General features: G+C 54.1%; 1 protein-coding gene across 5 annotated transcripts in view; it reads right to left on the reverse strand.

Moving 5' to 3' along the window:
• Positions 1-23,332, reverse strand: part of Cbfa2t3 (CBFA2/RUNX1 partner transcriptional co-repressor 3) — a 76,926-nt gene that overhangs the window by 6,257 nt on the left and 47,337 nt on the right. For 2 of the 5 annotated variants that reach the window (XM_087900523.1, XM_087900525.1), the window contains exons 2-11: positions 18,821-18,967; positions 16,199-16,276; positions 12,070-12,311; positions 11,779-11,868; positions 7,292-7,473; positions 6,473-6,702; positions 4,048-4,133; positions 3,167-3,365; positions 2,587-2,655; positions 1,375-1,565 (exon numbers count right to left, since the gene is read on the reverse strand). In XM_087900523.1, coding sequence (XP_087756649.1) covers positions 1,375-1,565; positions 2,587-2,655; positions 3,167-3,365; positions 4,048-4,133; positions 6,473-6,702; positions 7,292-7,473; positions 11,779-11,868; positions 12,070-12,311; positions 16,199-16,276; positions 18,821-18,967 — 1,514 coding nt within the window. The remainder of the gene's footprint in view (positions 1-1,374; positions 1,566-2,586; positions 2,656-3,166; positions 3,366-4,047; positions 4,134-6,472; positions 6,703-7,291; positions 7,474-11,778; positions 11,869-12,069; positions 12,312-16,198; positions 16,277-18,820; positions 18,968-23,332) is intronic. The other 3 variants (XM_087900524.1, XM_087900526.1, XM_087900527.1) reach the window with 3 other exon arrangements.

The raw sequence follows: 23,332 nt of genomic DNA on the forward strand, positions 1-23,332 counted from the left end.
GCCACTGACCAGGATTCCCTTTGCTGACTGTATTTCCCTCAGGGGATGGCTAGAGATCCTGGCAAGGCGGCTGGGCTGTGGGACTGGGAGGCTGCCCCGGCTTCAGGAATCAAAGCCTACTTCTCGTCTCTACGCTCTGGCCTCTGCCTGCTGCACCCCTTATGCTGCTCCACCCAGGAGGGCCTTGCTGGCCTCTCCGTCAGGATGGCTCTGATATTGGATGGCTCTTTTCTCTCTTTCCCCAGGGGCCATGCTGCTCTGACGTCTAGTGATATACTTTCCAAACTATCCTCACCTCCAAATACCTAACACTCGGGTCAATGCTTTGCCCATCTCCTGACAGCTTTGGGATCCTGTGCATGTGTACATAAGCACATGAGTGTATGGGTATGTATGTATGCGTATGCATGTGGAGGCCTCAGGACAATCTGGTATTATTCCTGAATACCGTCCACATCATTTTAAGACAGGGTCACTCAATGGCTAAGAACAGTGGTTCTCAACCTGTGGGTCTTGACCCCTTTGGTAGTTCAATGACCTTTTCATAGGAGCTAACTAGACCATTGGAAGCCACAGATAGTTACATTACAATTCTAACAGTAGCAAAATTGCAATTATGAAGTAGCAGCAAAAATAATTTTATGGTTGGGAGTCACAGCATGAGAAACTGTATGAAAGGGCACAGCATCTAACCACTAAGTTTAAAGCTTACCTAAGTCAAGGCTAACATGTGGACCCATGAGTCCCAGGATCTACCTGGCTTTGTCTCTCTAGGCCATTCCTAAAGGGAAGCCCATGAATGACTTTCCCATAAGGGTTGTTCCTTTCTTCCTGGTGCCCTGCCAACCAAACTCTTGGAGCAGAGGAAACAGGTTCAGGAAGTCCTCCTTCACCCACCCTGCTGAATGGAGCACAGTGCCCAGACATCTGGGCACACAAGATCATAGCTCTCATGGCTTTCTCCTTCCTGTTCATTATGCCCAAAGCTGAGGGAGACCCCAGGGTCCTGAAAAGTCTCCATAAGCCTTTTGCTTTTATAAGTTAAAGAAATGAGGTTTTGATATCAATAGCCTTTGATGGAATATGGACCCTAACGTGTGCCAGGCCCCGGACAAGCATTACTCTCTGAATCTTCAATTACTGCTACTTGCAGGTCAGGAAGGCCTGAGAAACACCTTACCAGGCCTTGTGGGCCTCTTTATTTACTGACAAGCAGTGTTGAACAGACTTCATGCTTGCTTATGCTACCACTGATAGTTCTGACCACTGACCGCAGAGAGCTCATTGGTCTAGAGGCTGCACAGGTGTGGTGTTCTAACCCAGGTTTGGTCAGCCCTTGGAATACGGGACTCCTGGAGGCAGAAATGGCCCTACCTCGCTGGAGTCCTCTTGCTGGTTGATGACAGTCAGGGCATCCTCTGAGGCCTGCCGCTTGGCCTCAGCCAGGGCTCGTTCCATCTTGGCACGCTCTGTGGTGATGAGTTCATGGGCTTTGCGCTCTGCATCAGACACAGCCTTCTGTAATTCTGACATCGCCTGGCGCTTCACCTCATTCACGGCTTCTTCTGTGAAGCACAGAGGTGGGATGGTGGTCACACTGCCAGTAATCACCCAGGCTAGCTCACCTGGGGTTCTGGATACGCACCACTTGAGTAGGAGCCTAAATGTAGCTGTATGTGATGTAGCTGTATTGCACATGCTTACCATATTTTGCATGTGTTCACACAAAGGCACAAATCAGTGATCCCATACCTTTGCTGAAAGGTTTGTGGATGAAGTGTTTATTTAATTATTCTTTATCAATAAAAATTCGGGAGTCAGATAGCAGAGTCATAACCTGATTGATCAGAGGATAGGCGAAGAAGTGACCAGTCACCTCCTCTTTCTCTCCTTCTTTGATCCAAAAGGTCCAGAATCTCCCTAAGCCCCTCTCTACTACTTCCTCTGTCTCTTTATATATCCTGGGTCCTCCAAAACCTCTATGACTAATTTTGGTCGGCTAGTAGTTAGCTCTGCCCTCTGATTCAAGGTAAACTTTATTGGTAGTCTCAGGAGTGTCAGAGTGTGGTCAAAATATCCCGCAGCGTGTGGATAAAAATGTGTGAGTCCTGGGCACATGTGTAAACCCTGGTGAAGAGGAATAGAGCCATGGGTAAACTATCCACTGCTCTACCTGCCAGTGTCATGGTCCTCACTCTGGTGTGCATCTTCAGAGGGTGAGGGCTAGTCCCCACCCCACAGTATGATCCAACAGATTCCAGTAGTGCCCAAGATTCTGTTCTGACAGGCATCAGGCAAGCCACTGCTGTGAAGGACCTGCTTTGAGGACAACAGGTTTGGTCCTTGGCTTTGCTTGGGAGCCAGAAGGGGACTATGTGAACTCTGGCTGTAAGTATCTGATTCATATTCTGTGTGTGTGTGTGTGTGTGTGTGTGTGTGTGTGCGTGTGTGTGCACGTGCATTCTGTGCACACCTCTGTGTGTGGCCCAATGTGTAAATACATAAACTTGCTGCATGTGGGGCCCATCTGAGTCGCAGACACTTCTTATGGTCGTCCCCAGGGTTTGTCCCAATAGCCTTACTCACCAGCCTTCCTCCAGATCTCCTCCGGCATATAACCAGAGAGGGTCCTGGGCATGAAATCCCGGTGAACATCTGAAACAAAGGGATGGGGTACGGTGTCATACACAAGGTGGGGTCGTCAGTTGCCTTCTTCCACTCTGGGTTCCCTTCCATTCTTGCCAGGGCTTGAAGGTAAGGAATATTTTTTTTCCCCTGGGAAAGAGGGCTTCACATTCCAGGGGGATGGAGGGATTGGGATAGCATGCTCTATAGCCAGTGAACATGGACTCAGGCTGGGAACTGGGCATATCCTAGACCTCCCCTAGTCTCTGGTCACACTGTGGTAGATGACCACATAGAAGCCCCTAGGTGCCACCTTCTAAGCTTGGTTTGTACCTACTAGAAGCTTGGGAGCTTCAGGCTTCCTAGCAGACCAGGCACATATTTCTGCAAGTGAAAACGGCCCCCTTTTCCAAGTGATGCTCTGTTTAAGTAAGGCCTGACCGTTGGCTAACTTTCTGGGGAATCAGTGACATCCTACTGAGACTGTGTAGGGCTAGCAACCCCTCACTGCAAGTCTTCCATGTTCTTCCCTAGTACACACCTAGCTGAGACCCCTCAGGGCCACTGCAGCTATTGAGGGGCCGGGCAGAGGTGGGGGTGGGGCCCTTCTTCCCTTCCTCGGAGTCACTGTAGCACCGGATCCAGTGATTGAGTTCTTCACGGTCAGCCTCCTGGCACCGACGCAGCACAGTGAGTGATCGCCGTGTCTTCTCCACCATATCCATGATACAGTTCAGGAGCTGCAGGTGGGTGGCAGGGCCTTCAGTACATTGGAACCAGGACTGTGGCCAGATGTGGCCATCCAACATGGAGGGGGTGGTCGGGGAGCCAGCTCATCATCCCTGAAGGCAGGGCACAGAAATCTACCTTGGCTCCCCACAAACAGTGAAGTGGCTCCCAGTGTGTATGGGCACCCAACTTGAATAGGAACTTCTTTGGAGGCAGTATAGAGGCTTGGGGTCCCTCCTGTGAAACTGAGAGCAATCTGCTTTGGGAACATCCCCAAGAAAGAAGTAGGTAAGGGATCCATACTTCAAGGTACATGGTGATCAGAGGAACGGAACTTCTAGGAACATCAAGACATGGTCCACTTGGCCTGACCAGGGGCTCAGGCACCTAACACGAAGACGCCCTCCACCACTGGGGCTCTATCCTGCAAGAGTCTCTGAGCAGAAATAGTGGAGGTGGGAGGGTCTGTGTGTATGGTTCAGCATCCTTGTCTCAATTCTCTCACAGTACCCTGACAGGTCAAACAGACAGTGATGCTCACATAAAGGGACAGGCAGGCAGCAGGTTCTCGGTTCTCAGATAGCTCCTGCCAGGTGATGCTGAACCCAGAGGAGCCCAAACCCAGTACTGTTCCCCACCCCAAGCCTTAGGATCCAGAGGTGTGCAAACACTCTGGGAATCACAGACACTCACACTGTTGAGGTGTTTCCACTCTTCTGCCCACTCCCGTTCTGTGAGCCTGTGGTCAATCACTTCTTCTTGTCGAGACCCAGGCATGGCTGCAGGAAGGGCAATGCACATTTAGGCCCCCAAGCAGATGCTAAGCCACACCCTTGCCCATAACTAAGCCCTGACTTGGATCTCAGGTCCTGCCCCTACTCCCAGGTGCCTCTGACTTCCTCAGTTCCATTCCTACCTCAGGGGGTCAAGAACAGGAAACACTTGTCATCTCTGGTTCTGCCCTGACCATTCATTCCCTTCCTACTAGCCTACAAACCTAGCTCCTCTTGCCTTTACTATGCTCATTTCTGATAGGCAGATCGAGATCCACTTTAAGGGTCTGCCTTATCATGGTCCAGAAACCTCAGGGCCCCTGTGCAGCTGCTCAACTTATGTGTGTTTATGACTTCCTCTCAAATATTGGTACTCCTATGCATTCCTCAAAGTCCAGGCCACAAGGCCCCTCTACAGCTGCAGAGTCTTTGGAATTCCTCAGGCCATGTGTGTCTCTGGTCTCTGGGTACAAGACTTCCCTGTTTATTCTTCCTCACCACTGTCAGATCCACGGAGAAAGATGGCGTGATGTGTTTACCTCTGTGTCCCCAGGCTGAACTCTGGCTTGGGTATTTACTAGCCCTGAGTGTGGTCTTGGGATCAGATCTACTGACAGCAGGGTCAGACAAAATAGCAAGCCCAGATGGCTCATTCCCCAGGGGATCCTGGGGTCCTGATCATTCCACTCCCTGTCTCAATTTCCTGACCCTGTCTAGTTCTTTTTTGTTGGTTTGTTTTTTGTTTTTTGTTTTTTTTCAGTCCTAGCTATTCTGGAACTACCTCTTATAGACCAGGGCTGGTTTCGAACTCACAGAGATCCACCTGTCTCTGTTTCCCAAGTACTGGGAGTAAAGGTGTGCACCACCACTGCCTGGCTTCTGTGTGTTCTTAACACAGTGAGTAGTTAGAAAAAAGATCCCAAGCTGACCTGGTAAGCTTGAGGGGGTGTCCCCAGGCAGGGCTTGGTGCTAAGCACCATTCCCTTCTTTCTGCCCTGACCTTGGAAGGAAGGTTCATCTTTCCCATGTAACAGACCAGGAAACTGAGGCTGGTCATGTCTGTCCACAGTTACCAGGCAGAAAGTGGGAGAGGCAGTATATGGCGTGAGGCCAGCCTGAATCTGTGCCCTCAGGGATGGTCAAATGGGCAGGCTGTGGGTTGCCACTGGCTGGTACATGAGGGACTTGATGGCCCTCTATTAGTTTTCTTCACTGTCAAATGCTTCCAGCGTGGTAACTGAGGCTGTGCAGGTGACCTGGTGCCAATCTAGCCTTTCTGGGGGCGGGGGGCAAAGCCTCTCTTTAAAGCTGCCACCAGTGCCCAAGGACCTCTTAGTACCTAACCTGAAATGCCTTCCTCGAGTTGCAGAAGGGCAGGGAGTGGCCACAGCCGTCATCCAGCACTCTCTCCGGCTGCCCACGAGGGGCCTATGCCAACGCCCCAACTAAAATAGAGGCTGAGATCTGTGCGACAGCTGGCGTTTATTTTTGCATTAGCAGAAGCGGGTGGGAATTAGCACCTGCCTGACCCGGCTGTGGCAAGCCAGACACTGTCACCTGCTGCCTAGGCCCAGGCCCTGGAAGCTTCCACAGTGTGAATGTGGGGGGGTGACCCTGCTCTGGGACCCTATAGGTGTCCTGAGTGACCCTGGCTAGTCATTTCTATCATTCCTTTCCAACACACCGGGGTGGAGCAGGGTTGGGGTTGGGCAGGTGTTGCTGGGACCATCCGTGGCTGTCCCACCTATATTCTCTGAGCCTCAGTTTCCTTAGAGGGATGGATCCAGGTTGAGAAATGACCAAGTGCATGTGCTCTGTGTCAGCTGCTGTCCCTGTCACCAGTAACTGGGCTTTGGAGTGCACTGTGTGCCAGGTGCTCTATCAATGCCCCCATCCTCACACAACTGTTCTGAGAAACTGAGGCACAGAGCTGTCACATGACCCACTTCTGGATTCAAGGAAAGTCAGGTAGCCCTTGCCTTGCCCTCAGCTACTCTGGCCTTAGGCTGCCCAGACAGGAGGGCGGTAAAGGCTGGTCCTTTAAAAGATAGTGCTATTCTGTGTACAAGAAAGGGCAACTTGGGTCTGAAGGGGCAAGTCAGGCTACCTGGGCACCGAGGTGGCTACTGGCTCCTGGGAAGATGAGGTGCTGCTTACAGCTTCAGTGTCTTCCACTAGGGCATAGGTACAAGCAGCTGCTGACTGAACCCCTAAATAAACGCATGTAAACTCTCTCCAGCCCAAGTACATGCAGGCTTATACACGTGGGCCGGCTCACAGACATGGGTTCACACACTCTCTGTGCCCATACCTTGAAGGGTCGATGGCACTCTCACACTGCTTACCGAGGGGCCGATGGCGCTCCCGTAGCTCTCGGGGATCTGGATGTCGGTAGGAGTCCCGGAAGTGGTGGGCCATGGCCATGTCCTCCAGGCGATAGTGTGGGGGTGGGGGTGGTGTAGGGTGGGGCAACCCATTGCTGGGACTGCAGCGCTGGGCAGGGCTCAGGGTGCAGGACCGCTTACTGAGGTGGTCGGGGTGCAGAGGGTCCCGGTCTGACCCATTCTCTTTGGTCCTGATCAAGAAAACATGTGGCCAATCGGTATCAGCCCCAGTGGACGGAGGACAGAGGGTAGCAACAGAGGCGAGAAGAGACAGAGAGGGTGGAGAGGAACCCTACTGGGTTCAGTAGGGTTCTGGTCCCCCTCTCTGACCTCCTCTGGGTCTCCTGATAGAGAATGGAGAGGAGACACTCAGAGTCCCATGGCTAGGTGTGGTCCCCACTTGTGGTACAGCAGTAGGGGTCTAGGGGCCAGTCAAGGGGTCCTGTCCAGCCCAGCCACCATGGGCCGTAGACTCCAGGCCACTCAGGTTCTACAAATAGCACAAAGAAAAATGAGACCCCTTTCTGAGTTGCTGTCCTCCAGGGATCCCAGAGACCCTGGGTCCGGCGCTCAATAGGGCAGTGCATGCTGCAGAACCCAGTGTCACCAGCCCACCAGCCTGTCCCCGAAGCATGCAGCAGTATTAGCAGCGCTTGATCCGTCCTGCTGCAGAGAACAGACTGGACCAGCTGTCTGGCAGAATTGTGGCAGAGGCAGATGGGCAGGAAGAGGCCGCCGTGGGTCACCTCCCTGTCCTGTGGATCTGGGAAAGGCTGTTACCTGTCTGGTGTTCTCCTTTTGCCATTCTCGTTGACTTCCAGCAGGAGCTCGGGGGAGTCAACAGGGGAGGTGGCACTGGCATCCAGCAGCAGTTGTTCGTGCTGGGCCAGGTACTGGGCAGGCGTCTGTTTGGCCAGGCGGGCACAGTGCAGGAGCTCTCTCTGCAGCAGTGGAAGATTAGCCTGTGGGCAGGACAGGGGCTTTAGACACAGTTGACTGTCAGCTGGTGTGCAAGCCCACCTAACCTGTCCAGACCAGAAGACAGCCCAGGGCTACCTCTGTGTGACTCAGGGCTCTGCGTCCCTCAGGTTCCTTGCTCCTTCCCATAGCACTGTGGGAAGTGACAGGCCCGTGCCCTGCTGGACACACAGCAATGTATGGACTTTCTATATCACCATGCTTCTTCTTGGAGTCTACACGCAATATTCCCTACCTGTACCTTGTCAAGCAGGCACCATATTGTCCTTGGTGCAGAGAAGAAAAGCAAGGTTCAAGCAACCAAGCAGAGAGAGTGGTGGTGGGGAAACAGAGGTACAGCAGGGTCTCTGCTCTGACCTCCAAAATGCACAGGCCAGGAGCTCTATAGAACTATCTCCCACTTTCCAGTCTCAGCCAGGAACAAAGCTCACAGGAGGACCTCAGACACTAGAGTATGCTTTCTGTGGTCAGGCAGCTCTGAGCACACAGGGAATATGACCTTCATGAACCCCAGCCTCAGGGATGATATCACAACTCGATTCTGCATTTGCAGATGAGGCCACCAGAGCTCCCAGACTCCATCTCTAAACCTATGAACTTCACCCTAGTGCTGGACCAGGGTCTCCAGGCACTGCTAGTGGTCAGCCTTTCCAGAACTGCTGTGGGTAGGGTGGCAGGCTGGCCCCGAAAGCATGCTGGACAGGGGCCCAGTGGCAGGCTCTTGGGAGAGCCAGCAGTTCTAAGTATTTGTAAATAAACACAATCCACAACTTTCCCATGCGTCTCGAAGCTGCCAGGGCAGTCTTCTCCAAGCCTCTGCCTCTTCAGCCCCTGTTGGCGCATCCACCCAGCCCATCAGGCAGCCGATGCATTTTTGTTGAGCGGTGTGGCTGCCAAGCCTGTTTTTCTGTTTGGATAGCTGAACGGAGGCCAGCTCACCATCTGCCGACCACGTCAGAAGCATGAGCTGGGATGAGGTCCTGGGAGGTCTCAGTAGCCCAGAGTCTCCTCCCTCACTAGTCCCCCACCCACCCTGTCCTTTCTTTGGCCAGCATGGTGGGGTGGGGGCTGGGCATGAGCACCATCTGGTTGCAGTTAGGGTGGGGAAACATCTGGGGTCCTGGCCAGCTGGGGCCATCTGGGAGCTGGAGCCTCGGGTGGGGCAGCTTCTGAAAAGTCCACTGTCCAGCTACATGAGGGCAGATGCAGGAGAGAGTGGAGGGGACCTAGGTATCAGGTAGTCTAGCCGTACAGTCCAGATACACAGCAGCCCTTGGCTGGGTGCACAGGACCACTGCTCACCAGAAAGAACAAGTCCCCGTGCTGCTTCCAAAGTCCCGAGCATCATTCAGAGGACACACCAAGCTGGTCACAGGGCGCCCTGGGCCCCAACTTAACTTGGCATGGAAATTTTGATGTCCGGAAAAATCTAAACGATCTTTCTCCTCAATAGGTCTCTGGCAGAGGCAACGCATAGAACCACCGTGGTGAGAGCTGAACCACGAGTCTTCTTCACGCTTCGCTTGGCTCTGCAGAGCCTTCCACCACAGGCTGCCCCATGGAAGATTGGTGGACCACTCACCCTGGCTGGGCTACTCAAGAGCTGTGTGACCTTTGGAAGCCACACAACTGCCTCCTGTCTCCTCCGTAAACCTGAACTCTGGAAGCGCTGCTGTGATGGGCCCACGTGGATTAACTCAGTTCTTCTACCACCTGTGTGGCAGGCAGTTCTGTCTGGCCTAGGAAAGGACCCAAGAGGGCCCTGCAGTTGGAGCCCAGCTCTGCCCAGCCACATCTTCAGAACAGTTTCTTCTCAGAATGGCATCCCCAGAGGTGGCCATGAGAATCACTGCGGATGCCAGGAGGCCCATGACTATTTAGGAAGGCGCTAGGCGCTACTCCGGCTCTCTGACCAACCAAGAGGGGACCCTATCCAGTGAGGGCAGTGAGGCCCCTAGAGCTGCCTGAGCTGTCTGGCTTCCTTGTCTCCAGCCACTGGGCCTGGGCTCCTACCATGCTGTACCAGCAAAATCGTCATGCTCTTTGACTGGGCAGAGTGGGCCGCTGCTCTGGCTCCTGTTTTGGCAACAAGGTTAGAAGGACTGGCTGCAACCTCGTATTTTTAGGTTCTACCTTTGGCTCTTACTGCCCCTTCACCCCAGGATCTTCATATCATGGAGAAAGATGTACCACCCGGTGTCGCTAACAATGAGACACAGAGGTCCTCGGTTAGCTCTGAGGTGGGCAGAAAGAAATGAATGTGGAGAGGGTCCCTTGACAAAGCAGTGCTGGGCAAGGTATTCCACCCAGGGCTTGCTTTGGGTGATGCCACACTAAGTTAGGTAAGAAGGGTACTGAGGGTAGGGACTCTGGGCAGTGAAAGCTGGGATATTCCAGGCATAAACAGGGTGGCCATCACTACCAGGCATCTGCTGCGAAAACTGGCTCTGACAAAATAAGCAGGCACATGGCATCCTAAGGCGGTGGCAGAGTCAGCAATATGTGGAGGGTGAGGAGAATGAGGGCCTCCAACGCACTGCAAATGACTGCCAGGAGGGCCCACGCGCTGGCACCCGTAGCTTCTCTGTTGTCACTAGCTCCAGTGTGAGCCCAGCAAGGTGTGGGTGGGAGGGAGGAGGGGAATGGATATGGGGTGTCATATGGGGTCCCCCTGTGAGGTGCCAGAGGAATGAGGCCCGTGGGACATGTCCTGTGAATGTTGTGGGGACTCTGGACCAGCCTTGGGTCTGTACCAGCTAGAAAAGTGAGGTTCAGCTTTCCTGCCTGCTAACTTGACAGCGTCAGGGCCTGTGTGTCCCCCTCCAGCGGTCAAGAGAGCATCTGTGCAGAGATCTTTATGATCCATTCTTGGTCTAAATTAGGCAGTTAAAAACCTTACTGATGTAGCTGCCTTGAGAGATTGGAGCACTCTAGCGACAGGGGCCGAGTACAGAGGCGTGGGGCCAGCCTAGTATCTGCTAGGCAGTTTGGTGGGGCTCATGTCTTGGAGCTTACCCTTTGTATGGTCCGACCTTGAACTTTGACTAAGACAAGCACAGACAAGCAGGAAGTATAACCTGGGGCTCTAGCTGTAAGTGGAGGTGGGTGCTCTAAGGTATGGTTATTCTAGCATCTCCCCCGAGGTCTAAGTGGGAAGAGAACGCATGGCCAAACACATTTGGAAGCATGACATCCTCACTCCTCTCAGGGTGAAGGACTGCAGTGAGCCACAGGCCCTACGTGAGGACTTGGCTCATTCCCAGTGTGTGTGTGTGTGTGTGTGTGTGTGTGTGTGTGTGTGTGTGTGTGTGAGCGCACAGATTACCAGATATTAAAATCCAGCATCTCACTAAGCCTAGTGGTGAACACCTATAATTCCAACTACTGGATACTGAGGCTGGAGGATAAAGAGTTCAAGACCAGCTCAGAAAACTTAATGAGACCCCATCTCAGAATTAGACAGGGTTAGAACTGGGGCTCAGCAGTAGGACACTTGGATCTACAAGACAATGTTGAACCCCCAGCACTGAAAATAACAAAACCCCCAAAACACAAAACCCAACCAAACAAAACCCAACCTAACCCCCACCCCCAAACAAACAGAGCGTCTCATCTGAGGGTTTGGGCTGGGGTGAGGAGTCTGCCTGGCTCAGGGGCTCTGGTGACTCTGCCAAAGGTACAGTGTCACCAGGTCGTTCATGAGGCCCCAGGCGGCCCCAGACGACTCCCAGCACCCTGCCGTCCAGTCACGTGCCTGCCTGTCTGTCACCTGTAACTTCCTCGGCACTCCTATCCCTTCACTCTATTCCACCCACAAGGAAAGTTGCCTTTCCTCCTTCCCCAGGGCCCTCGTATATACTAGTCCTGCTTCCTGCAGGGTACTGCCTAAGGCTTCTCCAGCCTTCTCAGTCACCGTGAAATACCTATCCTTGAGGGATTTGGGAATATTTTCTTACTTCACACATTTCCACATTCTGCACCTGGCTGATAGCACTCTCTTCCCACACAGGCATTACTTCAGGGTACTCTGCCTGTCCATTCACACTACCCCGAGAGTCTCGAGTCTCGCGCAGACCCTGGCATGGAGTGGGCGACTCAAAGCTCCGTGAGGGATGAGAATACGTTGGTTTTGGGAGGAATCATGAGGTCTAGCATCTAGTTACATCCCTAACTAGCCAGATCTGGGGGCCAGCACCATTTTCCTGGGCAGCTGAGAATGATGCCTGGTAGGGAGGGGACTGGGGACTGGGGTCTCTCAGGGAGGCCCCCTGTAGGACAGATTTGATTACCTTCAGAAAGGGGATGACGAACGGTCGCAGTGGGAAGTTGGTGGCTTCTTGGAGCTTGGAATGAAATTCTTCAATCGTCAGAGTTGAGTTCTGCAGGAGAGAGCACCCCACTTAAAGGTCCCCATGTACTATCTGAACCGGCTGCCCCACCCCCACCCCGGGAAGGAGGAGGCTCTGGGTCTGGCCTGAGGGACGAACAGAGCATAACAGGGGGTTGTGGGTATAATGATGGAGCCTGTGGCAGAGTGGCTGTCATGGGGAACCCAGGCGCCTGAGAGCCTGGAGACTCACCACCAGCCCCAGCACCAGGGTGCGCACGCGCTCGCCAATCTCAGGCGAGATGTCACTGCCGAACTGCTGCAGGGTGGTGAGGAAACGCTTGAGTTTGCTGAGCTGCCGTGCCCCGCAGGCCGGGGGCAGGTGTTGTGTGGACAGCGAGGCGGTCGATGAGGTGGCTGGGCCGTTGCTGAAGCCATTGGGTGTAGATGGGGCACCGTGGACGGCTGTAGGTGAGTGGCTGCTCCCGTTCATCACTGCAGGAGGACGGCGTGTGAGGGCCAGGCGTAATAACCGCGCTTTATACGTATACACGGTGACAATGACAACAACGGCCCAAATGACAGCGATGAGGACAGACAGCAGAGTCCAGAGCAGCTGTGCCCAGTAGATACACAGCTGCCCTCCTATCCTTGCGACCTGACTGTGCTCGTGGGTGCTATACTCTTGTAGATATGCGAACTGGTACTAGAGAAGTGATTCCCTTCACCTCAGGTACCCCAGCCAGGAGGGTGGTAGGGCTCACACCCTGGAAGTGGCTACAGAGACAGACACTTGCGGGGCTCGCTTACACTGTCCCTGGGGGGTTTACCCTGGGCCTGAGGGCAAGGCCTTCACACCAGCCAATAGTCTAGGTCCCCCACATGCAGCAGAGGCCCAGGCCATCCTACCAGACTGGCTCAGGTTTCCAACTAGGAGCAAGCACAGGGCCTCCTCACCCACGGTACGGGAAATGACAAGTCACCCCCATCACCTCAAGAAAAGGCCAGTCACTCTGCCTCTGCTGTTATGGCCTCAAGCGACACCCTCTACCCAATCTCTTTCCCACCTGGGAGCAATGCCCCAACTCTCCTTAGCCCTGAGGACTGGTCCAGGAACTTCCCCAACCTTGAGGATCACGAGCCTCTCTAAGCCTGAGTAACACCATTGCTAGCAAGTAGCCCAGTGCCTGAGTTGAGGGGACTCAAGATCAGGCAGAGCGACTGAGAACTCTCCCACCCCCAGGAAGAGCTGGTTAGGTTCTTCACTGAATTTTGACACAGAAGACCATGTCCAGGGGCTAGTTCATACTAAGGACAATCAGGTGACTAAGGAAACAGCTGATAAGCATACTACAGGATCACAGCTGCCAGTCACTGAGCCACGGCTCACTGGATGACCCTGCTGCCATCAATCAGAGTACCAGGGTCAAGGCCAGGGGCTGTCAGAGTCCTTGCCTCTCAGTCCTGAATGACAATGGTATGATTAGCAGAGTCTGCAGACAGGTCAGAGCTCACAGGTCGTAAGTGCTACCTCTAGGTATAGACACATGTTCATATACCTCTGGCTCACTCAACTGTTGGTTTTGTTCATGTCTCATGCCCCTTGCCTTGACAGAGTGTGCAGAAGCCAGGTTCTCAGGCCTGTGCTGAGAGTGTAGGTTTGGGGTACCCTCAAGACCATAGTCCCCAGAGCTTCAGCTGTTACGGTGAGGCCTGGTGGGGCTGTAAGTGCCAAGGGCGAAGGGGAGTCCTTTTTCTAGACCAAAGAGCCCTCCAAGCTTGCCCAGTGCAGAGACTCCAGCTGAGTTCCCCTGGAGTATCTTGCTTGCTTCAGGCAATGGGTACCTCAGCAAGTCACTCTATACTGCACCTGTCTAGACATCTTGATCCAAGCACTGGGAGGGTGGCCTAAGGGCTAGGTATGGAAAGGTGAGGTGGGGCCTTTATCTAAGTCCCTCCCTTCCTGGCCCTATGGCTCCTGCAGGATCCTGTCATGCTTCTGCGCACACTACAGGATGGGGGACCTAATCCTACTTCTGTCTCCCCTATGGGTCCCACATGGCCCTCTCTTGCTAACTACTGCAGTAACTAACTCTGTCTTGCCCAGATACTGCCTGAGGCTTCAGCCTAGATAAACCTGGGCCAGGACTGGTGGTTCCACACAAGCTTGTTCTAGACCCACATAGCAGACAGGGCCATTAAGGCCTTGGGATAAACAGTTCATGGATAGACCCAACTAGTGTCTCCCAACTGTCTGATCCTAGGGTTGACCCTTACCTTCCCCAGGAGTATAAGGCAGGACTCAGCCCAGGGCTGTTACAGTGTGGTGCGGGTGTGAACGCTGTCATAGTCCCCTCAGGGGACACCCCTCCCCACTCCTCTATCCTCACCTCCAGCCTGACAGTCACCTGATACAAGGACTCTCACAGGTCCTCAGACACCCCCATATCATAAACCCTTGATGGTTGGGAGAGCAACGCCAGTTCAGACGATCAATGTAGGCCAGACCTAGGTCTGTCTGCCAATGGTCCCAAGTCACTCTGAAGTTCTGAGGTGGGCTCTAGGATCAGAGCATAGCCATCTTCCTTGTTTCCCAAACCATGGCTGATGGAGCCTGCCAATGCCACCACTGACCTGACAGACTCTACATGTTGGGCGTTGGGTGAGGTACCCCTTGACAGCTGCTCCTGAGGAACAGAAGCTGCAGAGCATGTGGGGAGAGGGACACAGACTCACATGCCACCTTGGTGTTTCTATGCGGCCATGAGGCATGGAACCCTTTGCATACAGTTCTAAGCGGCTCCTCTGTCCTAGTGGGGGCTATGCACGTGGAAGCGGAAGTCTTTCCATTTGGCTCTCCACGTGATCTCAAGAGTCTACCCCAGGGCCTAGGATATACAGTCAGTTCCAGAATGTTAGTAGAAGCAGGCCAGCGTAAGTCTGTGCATGCAAGCACCCTTCTTGCTCTGGGTGGTCCGTGATGTCTGCATACAGCATACCAACAGCTCTGGGCTCCCAGCCTCTCTAAGACCATGTCCAGAGGACCCCACTGGGTGGACTTCTCTCTCACCAGTAAGCTCTGACAGCCACCGACACAGATGCCACAGTCAAACCTAATGACAGCCACTTGCTGTCACCTCAGCCAGACCAGGAGATGGCTTGTTGCCACGGAGACCTCACTAATAGGTGGACCTGTGTCTTAAAACCAAGTGTTTTATCACCAGGGCCCTGGGTCTTTTAATAGTTTCTAAGACACGCCAATGTCCACATTATCTAGTCTGCCACCCACCAGACCCAGCCTGACCTGGTCCTGTCCTCCCTGAGGCCCGCTTACCAGCCTTGCTCTGAGCGCCTGGGTCCCCCGTGGCCTGTTCGCCTCACTGCCTGTCTGTCTTCCCTCCCGCGGCTGCTGGGCAGTCTCAGCAGCTAAAGAGACGCCAAAAATAGCCCCCAGCACAAGTGTTTTCATTACCACAACAGGTGTGTTACTAAGTTAGACTGCACACGTGTCCTCGGCTGATGTTTGGGGGCACAAACTAGCACCCCCATAGCTCCTCTAGTCTTGAGGCTTGGGTGGGAGTTGGCTTGGGGTGCACGAACCCTGTTAGCGGTTCTTCCATGCTTTCTTCCTGAGTAGGAGAGCACCATTATCACCACAACAAGAACCAGTCAACAGTTGACGGCCAGTCAGGCAGCGTGCCAGGCCCTAGTGTGTGGCCAAGCATGGCATGGAATGCCGGTAGCAAGAAGGACAACATAAAACATAGTAACACATGCAACCTCTTCCTTATTCTTAGAGCCCAGAAGTGACATGGCAGCTGCGCACACCTGGAGATGCAGCTAATTGGCCCCGTTAAGACTGCTGAGGCACAGTAACACCTGATGATGGGGGCAAGTAGTAAGGACGTCACCCAGCGCTTTGGTGGGATCATCTACTGGTGACTGATGTCTGCAGGGCATGCGGTGTGGGTCAGACATAGCAAGCACGAATCACCTTCAGCACTCAATACTGTGACAGCATCTCTTTACAGGTGGGGAAACTAAGGCACAGGCAACCGTATCTGCCCGTATCTGTCAATAGTGGGAGCTGTCTCTTGAAACAGTGGCGCTTGACTTGTCATTGACACATGTCCCCCTGTCTCCTCAGAGCCCTGGCATCTGCTCCTGTCAGCCTGTTTGGCTGTCGGGGATGAGGCTCAGGAGGCAATCACATGCGAAGATCCCACAGTCCCAGCACACTGTCTGAGGGTCTCAGTCTCTAGCCCTTAGTCCCCTGGGCCTCTCTTGTCTCTTGGCTGGAGATTCGACAAAGGGGGTGTACAGGCAGCGAGAAGGACCCAGGCAGCCTCCTTGAAGCCCACGGTTCTTGTTATTTTACTTACAGAGACAGACCATGGACCACTTTAAGCAGCCGTGGAAACGGCCGTGGGGCAGAGACGTCGCAGGTCCATCCTCGCCATCTGTAAGCAAAATAAGAAGAACACGCTGTCAGGAGGGCGCCGCAGCGGCCCGTCCCCTCTATTATTGCTCAGTGGCACTCCTAGAGACCATGCTGTTGCCACTGGGGCCAGTCCACTCCTCCTCTGCAAAATAACAGTTGCACTGAGTATCTATCAGCATGCATAGCACCTACCTCTTAAAAGCTATCCCCTGGGAGAGGGCCCAGTCAGCTCCTCAGCACTGTCCTTAAGGGACTTGGGGCCCAAGTTGTGTGTTATCAATTACAGAGATTCACATCTGAGTTACCTGAATTGGGGTTATCAGTGGAGATGGGCACTAGGAGTAGTGAGCCCCCTGTCTCAGAAGCGTGCAAGGACAGATGGGAGCTCAACCCACCTAGGGGCCCCTGCCTGAGAGGAGTGTCGTCTGGGTCAATGCTTCTTGCACTGTCCCAGTCTCCACACTCAGCCTCCTGCCCAGAGACCAAGCTGTGCCCAGGATGATCACTGGGCCAGGAAAACCACAGCCCTCAAGTAGAGGTTCAAGGTCAGGCTCTTCGTTTGGCTTGAAGCACTGGGCAGGAATCTGCAGCTGGCTGCAGAGGCTTTACCAGGACCGCTACCAGCACCAGCCAGGTGCAGGGGTGTGGTTAACCATGCGGATTAGGAACAAACCTGAGGTGACCTCAGGAGACCCGAGCCTCAGGCTTATACACCAACGAGCCCCACAGATCTGAAGGTCCACAGACTGCAAGTGTCAGCTTAGAGAAAAATGAAAGCCTTGTGCTCTATAGACAGAGCTGCAACCCCCAGGATGGGACCGTTGGGCAGGGGGGACACAACTCCTCCCCATGTACCACACTGGCCGCCCTCACATCTGTTTACAGGCCTCATGAAAGTAAAGCCCTGAAGGTCCCAGCTGATCCCATCCTCACTCCTAACCAGGAACATCTGGTGTCCAGGCCAGCTTTTGGGATCAGAACCCGGTCCACAGGGAAATGCAGGCTGGGGGAGGTGCACCCTCGGGATCGGTGACAGCTCGGAGTCCAAGATCAACTTGTGAGCTGCTCTGTTCTTCCTTCCTGCTTGGAGCCTCCAGACATCTGGAGGACCATTGTTTCAGGGAGTGTGTCATGGCCTCACTGCTGGGAGAGGGGGCACAGCGGTCTCCCCAACAAACAATTCCTGTCCTTAGGTTAGGGCACTGGCTGGTGATACTGCCACAGTCCCACAGAGTCCCCTCTCACCCACTAGACAAGTTTTGAAGCTAGCTGCCCAGCAGCCAGAGTCTACCTGCAGTTCAGCCCAGAGGGAAGGATGGCTGGGGAAGGAAGGGAAGGCGACTATCTCAGCCTCGGCACTGTGGGCGGAAGAATGTGAGAAAAGGCACAGGTACCTCTGGCCTGGGGGAGCATGGCCAGTATGCAGATCCAGGGCCTGGCAGGCACCTCTGTCCTCTGAGAGCAGCAGGTTGCTAAGGGCAGAGTCCCAGCTACAAGAGGCAGAGCTGGGAGCCCCCTCTCCAGCCAGGCTCGGCAATTACTGGACCCCGGTTAACTCTGTAGGAAGTGGGAGCCAGAACCTCCCAAGAGACTGGAAGGTGTCTATGAGCATTCACAGCCATGAGACAATCTGCCCTGTGCCGGGCATATTCTCAGACAGTCTTGGCTCCATGCTGCTGTACCTGGAGGCAGATGACAGTAACCCTCAAAGCAGGAGCCCTGACACCCTGTCAACAGGACAAGGCTGGCCTCGGGTCGAGCTGCTTGCTCTCCATCTCGGCTTTTCTTTAGACAGCAGGGCTAAGGGCAGAGTCAGCGCTCCATGTCCAGAAATGGAAAGACCAGAGAAGCACCCATGCCCTGGAAACCAGGGGACATCAGGCTGAGGTACTGAGACCCCTCCCTCAGAGAGGGGTATTGCTTCGGTTTGAGGTCTGGGGAAGAGTCCCTCAAGTATGTGTATTTGAAGGTTGTAGTGGGGATGGCCCGTGGCTTCTTTTTCCTGCCAGAACACTTAGGATAGACTCCTAAGCCTTTCTCTTGGGAGAGGGGGCATGAGACATTGTTCCCGTTAATGGCCCAACCCTGCGAGTTTCTATCTTCTCAACTGCTCAACACTTGAGAGTCTAAGTCACAATCTTTCTAAGCAAAGAGGCGGCTATGGAGGAGAGCTGCCATGCCTGCTCCCTGGAATTCCCCCACCCCATCCCCAGAGTGCTGTGTACTCAGGCCTCTGCTCTGGGCTGTTGAGATGAACCTAAGTACCTGGGCCTTCAGACATCAGTGCTTGTAGGCTGGCAATGTCTGTTAACTTAATGACTGTAAGACGAGAACCACAGGAGGCCCCCTACTCTATAAACGAGGAAGCTGGGCCAGAGAGGTTAAGTAGCTAACTCAAAGTAGCACAGTAAGTAGGAGGAGCTGGGATCTGAGCCTCAGGTTAGGCTGCAAACGGGTCACAGGGTCACGTTAATGTTAACTGTAGAGTACAGAATTTCAAGTGGCTCCACCTACTCTACACTCCCCGCCCTGGTCTGTTGCCGTGCTATGAGGGGGGACTCACGTGTGTGAGGTGTGAAGGAGGGTGGTCGTGTGGCTCCCTGGGATGTGGTGGGAGGTGGGGGTGGCATGCTGGGGGGTGTGGACCGGGGCTGCGTCTTCACTTCAGCCGGAGAGTCTGGCATTGCTGCAGTCTTCTCCTTCCTGTCAGCTAAGGAGAGAGAGAGAAAGAGAAAGAAAGAGAGAGAGAGAGAGAGAGAGAGAGAGATCAAGCAGCTGAGGGCAGAGCTGGCTAGCCAGCACCTGGGCAGAGGTCCGAACATCCACTGGTCAGGTGGACTCCAGACTCCACCCATCCAGTGGGAGCCACACGTGCTCTCACAGGTGGCTAGCATCCATGCACAGGTGAAACACAGCATCAGCCCAAAGGTGGGCTCGTCAGGACTAGTCTGTGCGAGAACCCACAGTGTGGGTTTTCATGCTCCTGGCCTATCCCGAGTATCCCCATTTGTAAGATACATGGCGAGTGATGACCCCAGATTTTCAGAGCTCAGATTCTCCTTTAGGACCTGTGCAGGGGGACAGGTGAACTGGCTTCAGCATGTGGAACCAGCATCTTAACTATCTCCTGCCCTGTGGTCCTTGGGACTCCTACGGGAGGCTCGTGGATGTCAAGATGCTTATAGCCTGGCCCCTGAAATGTGAGCCACAGGCTCAGGACACCCAGGCTCAAGCATGTTCCAGTGACCCAACTCTCAGCAAGGTGCTCAGCTCAGGGTCAGATGGGTAGGAAGAAAGTAAGATGGTGACAATGGTCAGGTGAATCCTGGATAGCCAAGGGCTCTAGAATACGTCCATGAAGCCAAGGTGGGGTCAGCCGAAGTCCAAGGGGCAGGCCTTGCTTAGGGCATTCTTTGCAGGGGATGGTGAGTCCTGGATCTTCCCTTTCATCTTAAGGAATGGTCAGGTAGGGTAGGTGGACCTGTGTAAGTTGCTTCTTTGTCATGTGACCAGCTCCCCAGAGCCAGCAAGGGGAGACTCCTGTCTGCTATAGGAAGGCTGACATCTCTGCCCCAGTGATTGCCTGCAGGCCATGTTCTGATCATATCTACAGAGATTCCCATGGGCAGGGCAGGCGGAGACTGTGTCAAAACGTTCAGAACTCCTTGTCTCTTGGCCATTATCATGGCAACTGTGGGTATCACCCCTCAACCTTGCACCCCATTTCAGGGTCTCATCGTTGGCAGACACATATAAGTTCAGGTGGCCCAGCCTCTGTGGCTGGTGATCCGTAAGCGATACCTACCAGGTGGCAGACCTCATCTATGCTCCTCCCTGGTCTGCAGAGAGGAGAGAAACTCAGAGTTACTTTAGACAAGCCCAGCGGCCTGTGATGGCTTGTGTCTGAGTCTGCACGGAGCAGGCAAGAAGCCCCCATCTTTCTGGGCCCATGAGGAGGGGCGGAATGGGAGCAGATGGCACACAGTAGCCACCCAGGCTGCGGCACCTGCTGTCCCCCAGCTGTGGCCTCTGGCCCCACCTCCTGCCGGCGCTCGGCCCCTCCCCTCCCCCAACTGTCCAGAAACTGATGGCTGGGCACATGTGTGGCCGCAGCTGTGGGGACCTATCAACACCATGCCTGGCTGTAGGGCCGATGGCCAGTCTCCGGTGACAACCACCAAAGAAGGCGACTGTGGCTGGCTGCTTCCGCACGGAGCAGCCCGTCCTCACCAGCCCTTCACCTGTCCAGTCTGCCCTTGGGCCCTTGGGCAGACAGGGCTGCTTGGATGGTATTGCCAGGGCCAAATGTCTCAAGGGCCAGGCTGGCCCTGGTCACAGGCCCGGGACACTGGGGACACTGTGTGTCTCTGAAGCCTTTCACAGGGGAGAAGTGGTTTCACCTGAGTTTCAAGCACCAAACAAAGTAGAGTCAATTGAGTGGCGACACCACGGGCAGCTGGGCTGGGCACTGTCACCTCACAGCACACTCGCTCAGTGCTGGACCACTGGTAGACACCCTGGTGCCACAGGCCACGGTACTACGTTGTTGTGGCCACCACTTGCATGACCATGATCTCAAAGGCACCCTGCTGGTGCTTAGTGACCTATAGACACTTAATTTCCTTTCTTTTAAATAGGACCAGAATCATAAAGACCAGAGGTCATCTCTCTGCCTCAGAGCCTGAAATGCTTTCACGCATGCACTCTGTGCCCAGCCCGTGACGGATCTCATTTGTCCTCACAGAAATCCTATGGTCCTGATTCCACTCAAAGCCCATTTCAAAGAGGATCGGGTACACAGAGGTGCTATGATCTGCCCCAGGTCACACATGGATCCTGGGATCTAGTGAAGGGACTGAGAGTCACCTGGTCCCCTGCTCAGGATTGCTTGCTGCTCTGCTCTTTCCCGGTCTTCCCTCCAGCAGCCTAAGGGTGTCTACTTCCCAGCATGCCCTGGGAACCTCGTTTCCCTCTCCAGCTCATCCCCTCCTGGCAGTTCCTCTGGACTGTCAGTCACCCCACTGCAGATACCTCACTCCCTGGTTGACCCATCTGCAAGGTTTGCTCATGGGGTTGAACTTCTGATACTTCTGTCTCCGCTTCCGAAATCTGGGGTTACAAGTGTGTATCACTGTTCCCAGTTTACGGGTGCTGAGGACTGAACCCAGGGCGTTGTACAAGCCACACAAGTGCTCTACCAACGGAGCTGCAGCTCGAAACCCTGCTGTTCATTTTCATTAATTTTCCTCCCCATACTGAGGTGGTTCCTCCTGGATCCCACAGGCTCAGAAAAGCCTATGGCAGGAACTAGAGCAGGAGACTTGTCCTTCCGAGGCTGTATCTTTCTGCCCTGCTTCCCTGGGGACCCTCCAGGCACGCACCATAAACAGCCTGAGCAGGGACTGGCCAGGTATGTGGCTCCACTGGTGGGCGTCCAGGGAAGCCATCGAAGAGGCAGTTCTTGCTTCCCGGCAAGCCTGCAAGTGCCAGTGTGGGGGTCAGACCCTCCAGAGCGGATCCTAGAGCACTGTGAAATCCGGGCTGCTTGGAGCTGTTTCTTTTCCTCTTGTCCCACCAGGGTCAACCCCATGGCCTCAGCCACACTCTTGCTGGGTCTCCAGCCTTCCCAGTACTCCTAGAGGTACAGCTCCATCTCAAAAAGGGGAAAGAAGTGATTTCTTTTCTTTTTCTTTCTTTTTTTTTTTTTTTTTTTTTTTTGAGACAGGGTTTCTCTGTAGTTTTGGAGCCTGTCCTGGAATTAGCTCTAGTAGACCAGGCTGGCCTTGAACTCACAGAGACCCTCCTACCTCTGCCTGGAATTAAAGGCATGTGCCACCACCGCCCGGCCTAATAAGTGATTTCTTCAAAGCCATTTAGCTGTGCAGTACAGATTTGTATCTTGTCTGTCAGTCCCAAGCCATATCATCCTTCCTTCACCCATCTGCCCAGGCCTGTGTCCCCAGGTTCTGAATTGTGTTGCCAGACAACTGGACAGAGGTTCTTTAGCCTGCTTAGCTGGACTTTCCTTGCTGTGAGGCGAGAGTGTGGGAGTAAAAAATCACAGCCGTCCTGGTGGCGGCACTGTTGACGGGTTCCAGGTGACAGCTACTGACCTCAGAGCCGCCCCAGGGACCCACCAAAGTTCATGGTCCGTGGGTGGGGCAGCCTGGATTGGAACCGTGCAGCAGCTCCAGGCCAAGCCATTGCTGTGAGCTCTTTAGTACAGGCAATTGACAAGGTGGCTGCCTGCAGCCACAGTGCGGCCCATGTGGAAGAGGTATGGAGATGTGTAGGGAGTCAGATCTATGCCCGTGTCCCTAGGGTCAACCTTCACACCAGTAGAAAGGACACAGGGTTGTGTGGTCACCCAATCTGGAGCGATCGCTGGGGAACTTCTGTCATCACCTTGATAATGCTCTCTGCCGCACTGTCTCCCGCACGCTGTTTGGCTTAGGACAACACTGGTAGTTCTTGCTCTGTGGCAGGTGGAGCGAGGGTGTGGGAGTGCCCAGCTCCCTCATCCCAGGGAAATGAGGTAAGGGGCCCATGGCATCATGCAGCCCAACAAATAGCTGTCTTCTGTGTGGCGAGGAATGTCTGCTTTATGAAGGCCTTGGCAGTCCTCATTCATACAATCCTGCTGCTCCACCTTAAAGGTAGGAAAACCAAGGCACAGTGGTCTTGTAACTTGTCCTGGATACCCAGCTTAAGAGGCCAGCAAGAAAACTGGATTTGGATAGCCTGGCCCTGCTGGTTTCAGGGGCCGCTGCAGCCAGATGACCCTAGTCAGCCTCCAAGGTCTCTAAAGTATGTCCACTGTCCTGTCCCATGCTATTTTTTTAAGGGTTGATGTTATTTTTCCCTCCAGCCCTCCCAAGAAAAGAGAGTTTATGGGCTCCCTATCCTGAATCCTAGAAACTGCATATAGGGCCTGGCAGAGGTTTGGGGATCCCCTGAGGGGCCTGAATGAATAGGGAACTCGGAGACAGTAGCACCCATATACCATTCCATGGTGCCCGAAGTTGGCAGAGTCTAAGATGAGTCTGGGAAGAAGGAGGGTCAGGGAGGCCTAGCT

This window comes from Myodes glareolus, chromosome 22 (genome assembly GCF_982192425.1).
Source record: "Myodes glareolus chromosome 22, mMyoGla1.1, whole genome shotgun sequence".
NCBI lineage: Eukaryota > Metazoa > Chordata > Mammalia > Rodentia > Cricetidae > Myodes > Myodes glareolus.